Source organism: Echiichthys vipera, assembly GCF_963691815.1.
Source record: "Echiichthys vipera genome assembly, chromosome: 16".
NCBI classification, from domain to species: Eukaryota; Metazoa; Chordata; class Actinopteri; order Perciformes; family Trachinidae; genus Echiichthys; species Echiichthys vipera.
In genome coordinates, this window is record NC_139841.1 from 22,177,657 (window position 1) to 22,195,620 (window position 17,964).

General features: G+C 40.9%; 1 protein-coding gene across 1 annotated transcript in view; it reads left to right on the top strand.

Annotated features, from left to right (window-relative positions):
- Positions 1–17,964, top strand: part of col27a1a (collagen, type XXVII, alpha 1a) — a 73,559-nt gene that overhangs the window by 43,765 nt on the left and 11,830 nt on the right. Inside the window, exons 15-32 of the mRNA XM_083929625.1 lie at positions 1,512–1,565; positions 1,767–1,811; positions 3,572–3,625; positions 4,010–4,063; positions 4,786–4,839; positions 4,934–4,987; positions 5,421–5,474; positions 5,623–5,667; positions 8,254–8,307; positions 8,407–8,451; positions 8,534–8,587; positions 8,680–8,733; positions 10,089–10,142; positions 10,847–10,900; positions 15,075–15,128; positions 15,401–15,445; positions 16,239–16,283; positions 16,555–16,608. Coding sequence (XP_083785751.1) covers positions 1,512–1,565; positions 1,767–1,811; positions 3,572–3,625; positions 4,010–4,063; positions 4,786–4,839; positions 4,934–4,987; positions 5,421–5,474; positions 5,623–5,667; positions 8,254–8,307; positions 8,407–8,451; positions 8,534–8,587; positions 8,680–8,733; positions 10,089–10,142; positions 10,847–10,900; positions 15,075–15,128; positions 15,401–15,445; positions 16,239–16,283; positions 16,555–16,608 — 927 coding nt within the window. The remainder of the gene's footprint in view (positions 1–1,511; positions 1,566–1,766; positions 1,812–3,571; positions 3,626–4,009; positions 4,064–4,785; positions 4,840–4,933; positions 4,988–5,420; positions 5,475–5,622; positions 5,668–8,253; positions 8,308–8,406; positions 8,452–8,533; positions 8,588–8,679; positions 8,734–10,088; positions 10,143–10,846; positions 10,901–15,074; positions 15,129–15,400; positions 15,446–16,238; positions 16,284–16,554; positions 16,609–17,964) is intronic.

Consider the following 17,964-nt stretch of genomic DNA (forward strand, 5'->3'; position numbering starts at 1 on the left):
GTGGGGACCTTCTTAACAGCAGCTTTATCAGTTTTTATTTCTCTTCCTCTTCCTCCTCCAACTGGGGTGGCAGCGTAAAATAGTTTTACACACACACCATCTTCCTCCTATCCTGCTTTGAAATGATGGAGGTTGAAAAGGTTGTGATGCTGGCCAGAATTGAACCTGGGCGCCCCCTGTGGCATGCATTCATAATAAAAGTAGAAATCTGAATTCTATTAAGCACATTAGACAGATTTTAATATATTGTATTTCTTCATGCATTTTTGCAATTGGACAGGAGAAATATGGAAATATGTGGTTGATAGGGACAGTTGGTAGGGACAGCCGTAGAACAGTTACAGACGTGTGTTTTTTAGAGATTCAGATTACTTTATTGTCCTTTTAATGAGCATAAAATGAAAATTCGTCTTCGGCACTAGCATGACATGACTACCATATGCGCCACACACGAGCCTTATGCATCTTAAAATCTTTTTCAAGTGACATTAATAAAAGTGATCCGTGGATTTTTCTTTCACTGGCATGCGATTCCATCAAAACATCACAACAATGCATGATGCTCAGCAATATTTAACAATAGATAAATAAACATACATTAAAATAAGTGATGGTGTTGGTCCAGAATGTCCTTTAATGGAAAATCACTCCAGTTTAATCTTGAGTAGTTTTTTATTACATTATATAATCTTGTTCATTTCACTTGTTAGAAAGTGTTTTCTGTTTTAACACTGAACACCAGACGAAGTAACTTTTTGCGAGGGACATTTTTGTCTATTTATCTGCAAATTCAATGACATGCTATTTCACACATGCGGATCAGGTCTATGATGCAGATGCTACAGTTTTAATAGAGATACAAATATTTAACACACTGAGCCAAGGGCCACCCTGTCGGTCTTTGAAAGCAGAAAAATGCAGAGCAGCCGAGAATGAAAATAAGATAACCACTTGCAGCCTGTGATGCTATAACAATACTCTTTCCTCCTCTCACACACTGACAAGAAAGCAGCAAATGCAATCCAGTCTTTAAGCGTTCTGTATAATTGGTCCTTACTGAATGAAAGAAACCCAGTTCTCCCTGGTCATTATGACTGCAATCTTTCTTTGCTCTGAGCCATGAATCCCAGCTCTGGTTCCCTTTCTTCCAGTAGTGAAACAGATGTTACCTCGAGTATGCCTTCGTTACAGCCACATCTTATCGATTCAGGCTTCAGATGACACACGATCTTGGCCTCAGGCAGCAAGTTCTAGTCTTTATCTCTCAAGTTTGGTCGTATGTTATCATCGTTTTGTGTTGTGTGCAATGTGATGGCGGCATCATGGATCATCTGGATTCAAGACAATGAGGCTTATTCTTACGTTTGAATAATGCAAAAGTGAACTGTAGTATATTCATTGCGTTTGTGCGTGTTTGTTGAATGAAAGTCAAGTGTCTCAGACGTGTTTATCTGTAATTGAATGATATCACAGAATCTGAATTGCTTATTTGTGCCTTCTTCTGGTGGCAGGGTGATACGGGACCTTTGGGAGAGATGGGCCTTCCAGGACCTAATGGACTGAAGGTAATCTCACACACACATGGACACATCTTTGACACATTGTCTTTCAGTTATATTATTATGTGTTATATAAAACAAGAGAATGGTCAATAAGCAGAGTTTGGACACAGTTTCAGTAGCCTATGTTCCCATGAGGGTGGATTTGAGGTGAGATTTAGTTTTTGGGGAGTCCCTTTCTAACCCATCTGTTGGTGCTTGTTCCAGGGGGTGCCCGGGAATCCAGGAGAACCAGGACTGAAAGGTGATAAGGTGATCTGAATATTCCTGTTATTGGCCTGTGTTTGAGCAGCATGTGATGGATATGTTCCTTCTTTGCATCCTACTGTAGCCATCTCTGTCCGACCTTTACACATAGAGCATGCTTTGATTAGGTCCCGCCTTCAACAAAACAGATACAAACTTGTTTTTCTTTTACTCATATAAAGCATGAGATCCAACAGGTTTCTCTTATTTCCACCAATATGAGTCCTTTCTGTGCCATTTCTTTGAAATCCATCTTGTGATATTATGCTTCCTTGTTTGGCAGTCAGCAGGTGCTTAAAAATACAGAATTAGTTTAACATTTTGGGAAATAGACTGATTTGATTTCTTGCAGAGTTAGATGAGTTAGAAGATCAATGAGAAACAGGAAACACGTCCCAGGATATGGTTATTGTAGCGTAGCATAAAGACTGCAGTGCAAACAGGGGGAAGCTAGCTAGCCTGGCCCTGTCCAAAGGGAACAAAATCTGTTTACAAGCACTTCAACAGCTCACTGAGTAACATTGTAAATCTTGTTTGTTTGATTGGTTTGTTTAATTGATTATTTTTGTTTTTTACGAGGAGTGAGTTGGTTTTGCTGGTTGTCTGGGAACCTCACAGTGATGACAAAACTCTAGAAACTCTATGCACCTAGCTAATAAGTGGTCAAGCCAAGTTGTTATGCTTTTTTACAAACTTCTCATAGAAGGTGTAAGGATAACTGTTCCCCTCAGTTTCCATCCTTTAAGCTAAGCTAAGCTAACCAGCAGTTCGCTCCAGCTCGATATTTACTGTACAAACATCAGAGTTAGATAACATCAGTATCAATCTTCTCGACTTACTCTCGGCAAGAGAGCGTAAGAAAGAATTTCACAAAATGTTAAACTATTTCTTTAAGTTTATTTTGAATATGAAGTGGGACAAATAATAATATATATATATATATATATATATATATATTATATATATATATATATATATATTGTATAGCACCGTAAAGGGTACTCAAAGGCGCAAATTTAAAAGCAGTTTAAAAGCAATTGTTAAAACAAAACTAAAATACATAAAACACAAACTTATTAATGTAAAATGATTAAGACAATTTCAGAAGATAAGAGAAGAAGAAGTAAAACAGGAACATTATATTTTTGCTTGTCTGAGACCCTTGGTGGAGGGATTCACAGCTTACTTACTTACTTAACACCGTAAGGCCAGTATTGGCAGTATCTGCTTGAACTGGACAGATAGGTAGAGTCACATATTTAAACTAAGACCAGCATCAAAGTATTAAAATCTTAAGATGACTAGAAACATTTGCACTACAATGATTGAACCTGGAGACTAAAGAGTTTTTGATGGGCCTCAGTTGAATGAAACATCATTGTAACACTTACGTTTCTTGAGCTTCTAATGAATGGTAAAGAATACACAAAATTAGGCACTTTACATCTGTACGGAGACCACTTAGACAAGAGTTAAAGTAATTAACTGAACACTGGCTTTTTCTACAAGACATATGGGCGTACAGAATGGATTAATTGCCATCAGTGCCTTTCATAAAACAGGCTGACGCCACATGAAGAACTTGGCTAATGCGATGAACTTGTCTCATTGTGTGTGAATGTTTACAATTTACCAAACAGTGATTAGTATTGTCTGTGGTGAAAGCTGAATGCAAGTGATGAAGTTCCCCCTAATGTTCTACACTTCTCTCTCTTTCTGCCCATACCTCATCTGTGTTCCTGTTTGTCTCCTCCTCTCTCTGTCAGGGGGAAATCGGGATACCTGGAGAGCAAGGGGAGATTGGATACAGCGGAGACAAGGTAGATCACCGCTGCGACAAATATGTGCATGTCATAAATGTTCATGCACAGACCTTGCCCTGCATGCTGCCTCCAACTAACACTTCAGGAAGTTACACAGCCTTTGTTGCAGAACTGATCTTTTGCAAAAGGACTTTCCAGATGTGTGCTGACTAGTTTATGGAAATTCTTATGTAAACCCTCCTCATTTGTCTGCGTGTGTAAGCAAAATCTAACCCTTTTAACTTTATAGAACAGAGTGATCCCACGAGATAATAGACATACTGAGCAGAGGCATGCATGTCTAATGTTTTCTAATTCCCTAGAGGAGAAGTCAGGGTTCTGCTTTTTGCTTCTGAATAATGTGCGACTGTCTGTCTTATGTGATGTGTTTGTATTGGACAGGGCATCCAGGGGGCTCCAGGGTTACCAGGCATCCGTGGGAAACCAGGACCACAGGTTAGCTCTGGCTCTAAAGACCAGAAATACATTTAAATGCTAAAATGTGGATGTAATGCTTTAAATGTAAATGATTCTGGGATCGAAACACTCATATCTGTCTGCTCTGTATAAGGCTACAGCCGGTAAGCTTAGCTAAGCATAGCATAACGACTTTAAACAAGAGGTAACAGTTAGCCTAGCTCTGTCTGACGGTAGCAAAATCCACAGATGAGCACCTCTAAGGCTCTATAATCTGTAGCCCTAACATGTAAGTCATGTAATACCCTTACTATTCCTTTAGTGTCCCATATTGTAAAAAGTTTCAAGGTGCTATATAAGTACTGTGAAATTAAAGTAAAAACAAGCCACTCAATCAACAGAAAAAATGCACACAGCCCGTATTCAGAAACTGTGCTTTTAAACGAGCCTTTCGTAAGGTTGTGATGTCACAAATATAATATATAGGTAGAAAGTGCAGATGCTAATGACCTAGAAACACTGACCAATCGGAGGAGACTGGGCTTTTTCGGAAGGGGGGCTTAAAGAGACAGGCGCTAAAGCAGTGCCTTTTTATAGAGAGAATGAATACAGGTATATTCAGACAGGCGGGAGGAGAAATTGACCGTAAAAGCATGTAAACATGTTCTAGTAGAAACCCAAAATACAAGTATGAGCCTATAAATGAGCATGATGTTTTCCCTGTAAGAAATTTCTCATGTTTTCATATGTCTTTGTTACAGGGGAAGCTAGGAGAGAGAGGCCCTGCTGGTGCACCTGGACCGCCAGGCCCTGAGGTTTGTATTTACATTGCTGTATTGAATTTGTGAGTCTGTATTTCAGACAGAAAATAGAAACTTATTTTTTTGTTTTTTTCGCTGATTATGACAGGGTTTTCCTGGTGATATGGGACCACCGGGAGATAACGGCCTTGAAGGACCAAAGGTGAGAAAAACCATCACCTTGGCCGAGAAGCCTATCAACTGTTATATGTTTTCAAACATAAAACAGAACAAGACAGAGTTTGCAGTCATGATAGCATTACCTCTAAAAGCAAAGTGCAGCTGAGGCTCATGGCAATGTCATTAGTTTTGCAGGTATTTGGTCATAAAACGTAGTATTGAACAAATAAAACATTTGACCTGACAGTGGTGTTAGTAAAAGTACTCTAAAAGTAAAGTGATCCCCAAAGTCTTAAGAATATGTTTATACAACATTTAATGGTTATCCATCCAATGGTTGTTGAGATATTTCAGTCTGGACCAAAGTGGTGGACCGACTGACCCACAGACACACCACTCATGACTAAAACATCTGTGTAAATACCACATTTACCTTTACACATTAGCATTCATTTGACTGCTTTTTACCCATCCAGGGAAAGCTAGGGGCCAGAGGTTTACCGGGGCCACGAGGGGTGCCTGGCTTGGAGGTAAGACTTTCAGACACCGCCCACATTGCAACGACCCCAAAGCACCAAAAGGCATTTAAAAGTTTATGGCACAAGGCTTCTCTTTGCTGAGTGCTGCTTTATGTCCCCAAACATAATTCATGCTAAGATCAATATCATCTGTTTGCAGGGCGATGAAGGCCCGATTGGACCACCGGGCCCAACAGGACTGGAGGTGAGTTATAAGATAAACACCTGGTGTTGCCTGACTGGTGAAAAGGAAGGAGAGAGCTAATAACAGGGAACGCTGTTACCAGTTTAGTGTGTGAGAAAATACCATTCATGTGTGTTTAGTCATGGTCTGTGTGTGTTCGATCACGTAAGTTTGCATGTTTGTTTAAAACGTTACACATTCAGGACAATCAAACCATCCATCGTGTGCATCATTATGGTTTCATTTCATATCCCTTGTATATCTGTGGTAAACAAATCATAGAGAGGGACAGGAAGTGACAGAAATATCACTGAGTCAACGACAGAAACCCAGCTGGAGTACTGTGGAGCTAAATCTGTTTGCATGCTTTGCGGCATAACAAACTAAATCAGTCTTGCGTTAGCAGAACAATGAAATCCTTGCATGGAGTTCGCCACCTGGTCTGCATTGGAAGCCTGTTAATGTAACTCTGCATGAGGCATTGAATGTGTGATATAAGCCTACTGCGATCAGTGTACTCAGGTGTAACATGCTTTTCGTCTCAGCTGTCTGATACAGCATGCAGTTTAATTTCATTGCATAATTTTAACTGTGCATCCCAAAGTTTGTTGTACCACGGCGAGGGCTAATCAGAATTTTATTTAAGGTCATAAACCAGGTCATCAATATGGATTGTTTTTGGTTTGCATTGGAGAGAAGCTGCAGATATGTACGGTTGGAGTTTTATGGAGGTTGTTATGGCTCTCTAGACAATCGTCCTCTCAGTCTCAACGACGGACTGCATGTAATCCACATTCTTGGCCACCAGGGGGTGATAACTGCCATCACCGTGTTTATATGTGGCGAGATTTATAGCGGCCATAAGGTGCTAGAAGATGTTAATGGGTCATGGCAGAAATAAAACATTTCTCGACTTTTTTTTCAAATGCTTCATTGAATCACAAAGAAAATTGACCATTTCTAGTCATGCTTTTAACACTGCTCTTCTAACTTTATTTCGTTCCCACTGTCCCAGATTCTACCTGTTTTTCTTCATCAGTTTATCGTTAAGTTCTTCCTACTCTGAGTCACCCTGTGCTGTCTTTGACTCTAGCCTCCTCCATACTCCTCTGTCTCCAACCCACTCACTTGTCTCATCCATTAACCCCCTCTCTCCTCCATCCGAGGGGAAGTGGTGTATGACTCCTTCAGGAGCTGTGATTGATCTCTGGCCAGGTGCCACAGGTCCTCCACCTTGTCCTCCTCCTCAGCCAGCTGTATTTTCACTTCAGTGATCTGCTCAGAATGACACCCTCTCTCTACCTTCCGTCTCCCCTTTTTTCACCGTCTCCCTCAGCTTCTCAGTAATGCTCTTCATCCCTCAGCTTAGTGCAATGTCTGTTCTTCCCTTCTTTGGCTAAGGGGAGACACTGCAGGTGAATAGGGTAAAAAAACATGTGAATTAATAGATTTCAGCATTAAACTTCCCCAGTTGATGACTTGCATTCAGACAATATTTTCTGTACTAAATAAGTTTTCTGGCATTATCTTGGTAAATATGCACTCATTTGGATTCATTCCCAGGACAGAAATCTAAAAATGAATAAAGCCAGATTCATGGCGATATCAGGGTGATATCAATAATCAACAGATATCACCCTGAAACTTCCCCAGTTGATTACTGACATTAAGTCAGTTATTTTTTTGTATTACAAGTTTTCTAAAAATGTTATGTTTAAATATGCAAATAGGCATCATCTTATGCTAACTTTTGGTGAATTTAGGAGAATGAGTGTAGTAAAATAAATACCTAAGGGGCGGCAGGTGGCTGAGTGTTTAGAGCAGTCGCCTCATGAAGAGAGGCTGAAGGTCCTCGAGGCAGCGGCCGTGGGTTCAACTCTGACCTGCGGCCCTTTGCTGCATGCCCCCCCCCCCTCTCTCTCACCCTATTTCCTGTCTGTACTATAATAAAGGCTTGGAAAACTGCCAAATAATCTTTAGAAAAAAAACACCTAAATGTGTATTTTGGTTGTTTTCTTTCCAACAAAAGAAGACATGTTATGGAAGTGAAATAGCCCAAATGTGTGCATGAAAAAACAACATCTTTGCCTGTAGTGTCTTGCCTTAGTGCGGTAAGTCGCAGACATAAATCTTAATCAGGTGATAAGAAGTCACAAGTCCTGGACAGCTTGTATTAATTCTCATGTTACTATAATAATCTTCTTTTACTGTGTGCTCCTGAGTAAAATATAGTGTTGGCCTGTACGGCCTTATGAAAGCTGCCAACCGGTCTGGAGTAAAACATTGGAATTGTTGAGTCACTCAGTCTTTAGGAGTTTGGCTTCGACATCTCTGACCTGGAGTTATTGCTGGTAAAAAAGCACTTAGCCCCCCTCTTAACCCCGGGAATTATTGTCTGTGCAAGAGGAACATTACAGTCACTTTCACAGTCTGCCAAAATGTACTGTCAGCATTACCTATACACGCAATTGCACATTTCAGCAGCATGTATATTGAGCCGCGACAGCTCTACTACTTCCCAGCCTTCTCCTCAATGTGTCACCTCATAGGAAGCAGACTGGCATGTGTATGTCTTGTAATTCACTATTCATTATTGTCCCTTTTCAGGGTAGGATGGGCAGAAAAGGATTTCCTGGGAAGGTTGGGCCAGAAGGAGTCAAGGTGAATAAAGAATAAACTGTTTTTTTCTTCTCCATTTACTCACAATTTAAAAAAACATTGATTCAATTATATTATATAATCAATGTCATATCTCTGCAGGGAGAGCCTGGTATCACAGGGATAGTGGGAACCATGGGAGAAAGGGTAAGAAACGCTAACATAGACACATTTCTTTTTCCAAATGTCCATCCATTCATCAATCCAACACTGAGTTTGTGTATTTCAGGGTTTGGTGGGTTTCATCGGACCTGTGGGAGAGGCAGGACTTGCAGGAGAGAAGGTAAAATAACTTGTTCTTTCCTTGTAAGTGTAATCACTTAAATCCTCGCAAGGTGACTTTGAAAACTGAATGTTGCACTCGTGTGTATTCAGGGGGATCGAGGGGAGATGGGCCATCCCGGGCCACCTGGAGAAAAGGGATCAACGGTAAGACACAGTGAACAAGACATTAAAGTTTGATAACATTTAAAATATGATTATACACATTTCTTCTGGTTGTCATTAAGAAAATCCCAAGAAATGGCCGTCTTAAACTAAACTGTGTGTGGTATTCCCATGGGAATATACTGATGTGTGGGATTAGGTCAGTACCACAAGATTAGGCCAAAAATGGAAAGGAGGCACATCCCACCATGGACGATTAGGACCTTGTTTTCTAAGCAGTGGTTAAGCACTCGGCAGGGCGCCTTTTGGATGGAAAAAGTTGTAACATTGGTTTAAACAAAGGACAACATAGTTCCAATGGCTCACGTCCAATAATTTACCCCCTTGACGTTATTTAATGGCCACAGGAAGTGCTGACTTCTCATTCTGTGAAATACTCCTGGGATTGGCTGAAAACAATAAAGAAACAAATAAAGACAGCAATTCATTTTCAGACATCCTGATGGACACCTAAGTGCGCCCAAAGATCTTGTGTTCCATGGGCCTTGGTTGTCCCGCACCTACCTTGCTCTTTCAAACGTAGAAAGTGGCCTCTCTCTCATATAGTTTCTCCACAGTCTAATGCACACTGTGTGAATAAAGATTTTAGTCGTCATTCTTGCTGAAACAGAGAAGTTTCCTGCTGCCTGACAGCCAGTTGGATTACTCTCAGGGCTTAGTCACACACACAAACACACACACACACACACACACACACACACACAAGGAAGTTCCCCGATGTCTGCAAAAACAGAAACAGACCCCCTGGAAAAGTCTGCATCATACAAAGCGAAGGGAGCTGACCAGCAGACATCTTTAGCCGTTAACAGAGACCTCATACTGCAGGCATTTATGATTTCTTTTCCTGTGGATGCATGAGATCAGAGCTGCCTACTGTGCTATGGGCTTGTTTATTGGATAGACTTTTATTGCACTCAGCTGATCTGAGTGGTCTGACTGAAAATACTCCCCCATTACATAGTTATGCTTTTACAAATGGTCCGGCCAGAAAATGAAATAAAATAAATGAGAAAGAGAAGCAGCCAAAAAAAGTATGTTTTCAGATATAAAATCATCCCCTCAGGCAGTCTGTTTTTCTTTTTTTCCCCACTGTCTCTTATTGTTTCAGTCGATTTGCTTCCCAGTGTGCAGAGCTTTTCTGCAGATGTATTAATGCTAGTGTGTGTGTGCGGCTAAAATCCAATTCATTACCTCAATCAGATCCAAAGTGTACATATGTAGGATTGAGATTGAGTTTGTGCCTTTATAACCTGTCTGATACAGACAGTTTTAGGGTTTAATTTGCATTATATTGTCATGTAATCTTTCTACTGTGTGCGTGCGTGTACATGTTATAGGGTCACCCAGGGACACCAGGTGAGACCGGGCCTACAGGACCACCAGGAAGACCAGTAAGTCACCACTCTTTTTTCCCATTTTGAATTTTTCTGCAGTCTTTTTGCTTGATATCTTTTTAACAGATGATAGTCTATGAGCTGTATCAACAACTAGCTTTTGTCTGAGGCTTGGAGTAGCAAATATGACTGTCAGAGAAAACTGACAGATAATAATAGCCTAAAGGTTAAAATAACAGATGAACAAAGATGTCTTTGAGTCACTGCTGTATCTTTTTAGATGACAGTAGTATGTAGTGTTAACAACCCACAGGCTGCAGCGAAAGTTTCTCTGAGCATTATGAGAGCTGGCAGCCTCCTGCTGAACCTGCATTACCCTCTTGTCAGTCAAAAGCGCAACACCTATAACCAATTAGGAGCTGCCCCTGCCTCCCCTTGCTCTGTCCTTGCCACGGTCAGGTTTGACAGAGCGCGGGCTGAGCATTGGCTGAAGGAGGGGGCCACTGAGCCACCAAAACAAACATAAATACGGGGCTCTGGGGTGCAGCAGGACAGGATTCCAGAGCAGGCCCTTTAATTGGTGTGAGTGACAGATCTAACAACAAACCTCATAGTGTGTTCCTGAGGTCAGACTGCCCCCCTGGGTCAAAAACCAGGGGGCTCTGTGCTCTGTCAGTGTAAAGCTTCGTTTTATCTCTCCTTCCCTTTTTCCTTTCCCCCTCTGTTCCCCCTCTTTATCCCCCTTCTCCTTTGTTCATCAGGGCCCTCCTGGTGCGGCTGGGCCAGCCGGTACCAGAGGACCCAAAGGCTTACGGGTGAGTTTGAGGTTTCACACCTGTTGTTTTTGCAGCTTAGCTGTTGACCGGTGTCCTGCAGTCACTGTATCATAGTTCCCAGCCCTACTACAGATCATCCACTCTATAAAAGAGTGTCGATACACGTCACTTTGCGTCTTCTGTGCATGCTGTAATGTGTGTCTACAGGAGCCATGTGCCACGGCTGTTGTCGATCTGTTGGAAAAACTTTAGTGGGGGATCATAATGAAGTGATATGGAACTGCCTCTGAACTGAGGTCATGTGTGTTTAATGGACATGGGCGCTTGCATAACACGCTCTCGGGTTTAGAGTCAAAGCATGAGTCTGTTCCTTCCCTTTCAGAAGTCACTGCTCATTATAACTGCTGGAAGAGCTCCAGTGATGTAAAAGAATCGGCTCTTTTTTTCCCCTTATAAATGGAACAATGAATATTAGTTGACGGAAGGACCCAGGGTCCATCCAGCTACTCGACATATGTCCTGGAAAATGTGAATGTGACTATTCTGGAGCTTGATTTGTAGATACATTTGGTAGACTGAGGAAGGTGATTTATTGGGGGATTATCAAAGCAGAGTTTTCCAATCATTCTGGGCAGATTAATCGATAATAAAAAAAATAAGACTTTTTTTGCAGCCCTAGTTGCCAATCAAAGGTATAACTAATACTATTAATGATGGCTACATACCATTTAGGTAAATCACCGTCTCTACTAAAGTTATTGGAGTAATCGGTGTTGTTAGATACATGTGTGCTTTTCCTCTTAGAAAGTCGGCTGTCAGGAAAAAAAACCTGTCATCGTAAATGTAAAACAACTCAAGAAAGTTCAACAAAAGGACAATGATAATACCGTAAATACAGATGCCAGTAATCACCTGAGATTTGTCAAATTACGGCTTTTCAGTTGCACTCAAAGTGAAATCGACCCCGGAGTATTTTCACAAAAGATGAAAACAAGTTGATAACAGCTGGAATTTTAGCCAGTTTAATACTACCATCAAAAATGTTAGACCTACTTGAACAACATACAGCAAATAAAGAAAGGATTTTTCTCTGCTCATATTGAAGTAGACGTCAAGAGAATGCATTGGCAATAATTAATAACAGTAGTTGAATTTTGAAGATGAAGGCTTTAACTATGGCAATGTTCTTGGGGTCAGTTGACACACTTCTGCACACAATGTTGATCTCTTGTGGGGTTCAGATGCTGTGGCTGACCTTTTTCAAAGATTTTAAAAATATGTTTTATCGCTACGGTCTACTGAGCCAGCTGGAAAGAGGGATAAAACAGCATTGATCTTCTCTGTCTGAGGCGTCCATGGGAGATGGGCCTCGCTACTCTCATGTCTCAAGCTGTGTTTTCAATTAATGCTAATGTCAGCAGCTTCCAGTGCCAGTAAATCTGCCTCCTGCTTCATGACTTATGTTGGTAGTTCAAGCTGAGAAATCCGAGTGTAGCAAGCCAGAAGACATAGAGGTGGTTCTCTCACAGACAGTAAATATGTGCAACCACAGACGTCTCACCCCCCTCTTCCAACCACACACAAGCTTTGTCTGCACAACAAAGTTTTCATGACAAAAACAAAATTCCCCTTTGTTTAATGTTCCAAGTTACCAAAAAAATGGATTTCATTTAAAGGTCCCGTACTAAAAAAGTAAGCTTTGTAGCAGATCGAGGTTCTATATAAATCTGTGAAAGTCAAAACCCTTGATCTATGGAGAAATGCACACGGTCCATATTCATAAAATATAGATCTGGAAAACCTGGAAACCCTGAACAATCAGAGCATCGAAGAACGAGCTATGACGAAGTCTGACTGTTGCGTCACCTCACATCGCCTGTATCTTCACCAAAAGGTTGCATTCGAACACAACGAGTAGATAACAACCAACTAGCACATACGTTCTGCTCCTGTGTGAAGGGTAATAACTCCCAATACCAGCAGGTGGCAGGTAGTCTGTTTTCGTCAATCAAAAAGGGAAACCGTAACACTATCAGAACAGCTCGAGATGATGGTTAGTCAGCTACTACATAAACAACACAACTAACAGTCTCATTTGCAGAGGCACTGCTTGCGAGCAGACAAATCAGGGAACTGCTTGGGGCCCCAGGCCAGTAGGGGGCCCCCAAGGGCTCACAGACTTTAAAACTACAGCAGTGGCAATGTGCAAAGTTTGCAATGACACTATGAGCATAGACTGTATAAAAAATGGATGTAGCGCCGGGGTCCGTTCTCTCAACTTGATCCAATCGTACCCGCTACGGGAGTCGGCATCTTGTTTTGTCTTTGACTCCACCTCATTTCCTTTTTCCCAAAAAAAAGCATTGATGTGACGTTGGGGGGAGGGAGATATGTCCTTCTGGCTGACGTATACCTCAGAGGAGAAGTGAGGGCCAGCAGCTAGCTATCACTCAAGAGGCCAGGCCCCCAATTATTTATAAACTTTAACCTCCAATGAAATAAAAACTAGCCTGGTACAAAAAAATTCACCCTCCTCAGTGTTGTCATGGAGATACGACCTTAACATACAGACTGGAATGTTTTTTTTGGCCCAGTTTAATTAGGTTTAATTATGCTGTGAAAACGGCCTGTGGTAAAAGGGATAATCCACTCAAAGAGTTGTTGATAGACGTGCAACATGAGGAACTGTGTCATTCATAAGATGATTTCAGCTCTGAATAAAACATCTTAGTGCTATGGTCATATAAAACTTTTACACGGACTTAAACAGCATAATGTCTTTTAGATGTTGGCTTGCCACTTGGCTTGAGACATAAGGTCTTAATGTTGGCATAAATGTAACATCTGGCACTGGACTGTTTTTTAACATGGAAATATTGTGTCAGAGACCAAAAAATAAAAGTGCATGTTGGCATCAGACCAGCTCTCTCTGTTTTCCTGTGTGTAAATGTTTTATTTGCTTGAACTAGAGCCCCTTTTTAACTCAAATGTGTGGATTTCAGCCACGAGGAATCACCCTAATCGTGTTTTGTATCTAATAACTCCTCATGACGTCAGACCTACAAATGCTCAGCTAATGATTTCCATACTGAAGAGCATATTAATCTCATCACATCTCCCTCTCGGCTCTTATTAGTGAGCTAGTTTAAATAAATGTTTTGGATTGTTTTGAAATCATGCCTCTGCTGATGTTCCCCTCTCTGCTTTTGTTCAAAATGTCTGTTTCAAACCAATGTAACTCAGTGTAATTCACTAACTTTGAAGCATAATATTTGAGTGAATGTGTTCTACCGTGACCTGACAGGGTGAAATATTTTCCCTACACATCGATCGGTTAATCCAGCTATGTAAACGCAAGCAGTGGGTAGCAGGTACCCCAGACAGGAATGTTAATGAGCTCTGCTTATCCAGCTCTATGTACAGTATAATAGGCTTATAGCACTTCATCTCCACAGGCCAGACTATCACTGTGCCCAGTCATCAACCACCTACACAAGGCTGCCTGTGTGGCTGTGTCATGTTGCTTTCTCCTGTAAAACAATGAATGATCCAGAGAAAATCACTTTTTATATATAGTCACTGTTAGCTAACATTGACCCACGGAGTATCACATTATTGGAGGATCTCCACAGCAGTCGGTGAAGTAGCATCTCCCACTGTATAGATGAGAAAGTTGTGTGGGTGCAGGTGCAGAGCAGATGTATTGGTCCACTGCCTGGCTCCCATTTATTATCACTGCTCACTGGACTAGCAGACCTTTAAGCGCTTTAGATTGATTGTGTTTGACAGTTGCACACAGGTAATCTAAACAGTCAGACTGATCTGACACTGACAGTGTGTGTTTGTGTGTGTGTGTGTGTGTGTGTTAATGAATGTATCTGCGTGTGCCCAGGCTTTGTGACCTGATTATTAAAATAATGATTCATAGACCACTGACTTCCACTGCCGTGTGTGACACCTTACCTGTCTCTATTTCTGCTCTATCCCTCTGTGCACACATTCAGCTTTAAACAAACACACACACACACTTATACAACTTACTTCCTTATTTACCCTGAAAAGTGTCACATACAGGCCCTCACACTGCCTCTGACATCAGGATATTGTTGGCATTTAAGCACTATACAGAGGTGTTTATTTGTAGCATGTTGTGGCTGTCTGGCTGTGTTACAGTGACATCTGTTGGTGAAGTGACAGCTGTCTTGTGTTTCAGGGAGCGATAGGTCCCGACGGTCCAACAGGAGAGATGGGCTTAGAGGGCAAGAGGGTAAGAAATCTGACTTGATTGTGTGTATTTATTGGAATTTTCTTGTTGACATATAAAACTAGACACATTAACAAAGGCAAGCTGTATAAACACAAGAGTAATGCCCATAGAATAGCATTTAATAGTGTTAAAAAGTATATCATCTTGCATGCAAAATGGATTCTTAGAGAGGGAACACCAAAAACAGCAAGCTACAAATCTTCTCAGTAGTAGAGGCAGTAAATATACAGTGAACTGACTGCTTTCTCTCATCCTCCCCTCTCTCTCCGCAGGGCACTGATGGTCCTCCAGGAAAAATAGGTTTCCCTGGTCCACAGGTAAAGCACTAGGGTACTTTTCCACTCCTTCCTCTCATATATTCTTTTGGTGGTTATGTTCCTCTGGAGAGGCAAAGCTTCAGAATGATTTAGAAGACCTGCATGATACCAACAGTGTGGCCGCTCACGGTCAGAAACATTTTTACTCTGGAGGAGGGAACTGTCCTTGGAAGGTTTCTACAGACTGCGGGCCAGATTTACATACGTGACAGTTGAACGCAAAATTATTTGCACGGCCCATTGGTGAGATTTTCGAATATTTACTCAGCCTGCAATTAAACTGCACTTCTGGGAATTAGTTGAGCATTGGGCATCGTTCCTTGTTGTTCCAAGGTCCAGATTCACACACAAAGGTAATAGAGCCTTTGCAGTCAGGGCTGCTAGTCTTTCAAATCTTTTTAAACCCCACTTTTTTGGTTTCATGTTTTATGACATTAAGGTTTTTACTCTGTATTATTATGTGTTCTGTTTTTTTATTGTAAAGCACTTTTGAGGTACTATATCATTTTTTGAAATTATTATTATATATCGCTGAAAATGCTACTGATCTTTATGTATAGAAATGTTTGTAAATCCAATGTAAATACTTACAGTATCTTATCAGACAAATGCACTTGCCGTTACTCAGTAAAAATCCAGATCAAGTTAAAGTTTAGTGGCCACACAGTCACGACTCGCTTTCCTCCTCTTTGTTTTGGGTTGTAAAATGGTCAGACATTGTACTTTTGCATTATTCCATAAATAACATGTCTTTATCCTGTCTCATACTCTTCCTTTTATGGTGTCCCTACAGGGGAAGATCGGTGAGTCAGGAGAAACTGGGCCTAAAGGTTTTCCTGTGAGTTCACTTTGCTCATGCATAGAAATAATAAACATATAGTACTTAAGAGACTTGGACGCAACGATGGACTCAAAACAGCAAACGTCTTATTGCATGTTGGAAGTTCTTTGTGTAAACAACCCATACTGTTTTGTCAGCTATATTCTGTTGCTGATGCTATCACAGTAAAAAACCCAAAGCTTCATAAAAACTATGCATGTGTGTAGTGTTTCATTAATGTGAGATGATGTGTACATGTATTCTGAACCACTTACCCTTCTGTCTCCAGGGTATCCAAGGGCCCTCGGGACCTCCAGGGGACAAGGGAATAGCAGGCGAGCCGGTATGACCCTTCAACTATCTCTCCATCATTTTGTATATTTCTTTACTGTATATCTTATTTACATCTTTACCACTGACATATCGTGACACAGTCATCTGCCTGAGTCTCATTCCCTCTCTCTGTCCCCTTCGATGTTCTTTGACGAGGCAGGATATTGCATTATCTTTACTCCGGATCATCAAACTTTTTCCTCGTGTTTTATTCGATTCTCTTTGGCAACATACCCTGGTTCTCTTTGCCCAGTCCTGTTAGCTCCAAAATATCACAACCAGCCAGGAGGATGTTTATGAGACATATTTTAGTGGATATTAAAAATATATTTGCCTGTATTGAATGTTTCCTCCAGAGCAGCCAGAGACCTGTCTCATCCTTTACACATCTGCTCTGTAGTGGCATGGGAGAGTGAACTGCAAGCATGCTGGGGGATTGACTGAATAGAGCATTTAATTTTTTTTAATTTTTTTAAAGTGCAGGTACAATATATGTGATTATTGCCATGATGGATAAAACCTCTACCGTGGAAGATTTGCTGTCTGTTTTGGTTTTATCCCATGCACACTAAAAGAGGCAGACCAGAAAAAGTTGGATCACCCATATCAGAAACAGGGACCCACTCCCTCTTTGTTTTCACTGGAACGAATGAATCACAGGCTAATATTCTCTTGTTTCCATGGATCTCCACCTATTACTCTTTCAGTGGGACACTGAATGTTGGTTATTTCATACAGCAGACTGTTTATACCTACAGTAGAAAGAATAAATATTATGAGAGCCTGAATTTCAAATGTATTTTGCTTTTATGATGCGTAATTAGCATTTCGTTAGCTTTTTTTAATGGTAGTAGTTTGAATTTAGGCAAAGCTATATAAATAAAGATTCAAGACAAAGTGGATTTCACAGCTATCCTTTGTGTCTGAAAATGATTGTTGGTAATGATGGTTATCATACCTTGTACATTTGCTATTTTCAGTATTGAAACAAATAGTTTTGTTTTCAGAAGGGAGACTTTTAAGATATTCTTCCCTTAAAAATTATCTTTTAAGTTTCATTTACATTACAAGCCTTCTGTTTTCATTTGTTTAAGGGTCATTGTAACTGGTGATAATGATAATAATGACATATTCTGCAACGGTTATCATAAATCCTGACAATCTCATACCGTTGCAACCCTAGTGTTCATATACAGCCTCTGTAAATGTGAAACCAAACAAGTGGCTCAGACCGAGTCACATAAAGCTATTCCAGCCAAACTGCAACCGTGTTCATGTGACAGGGGAAACAGGGGGCAGGGGACAGGCCATAGATAAATATAAGTATAAGAGTATAAGTATAAGATAAACACAGTGGGAGTGGCAG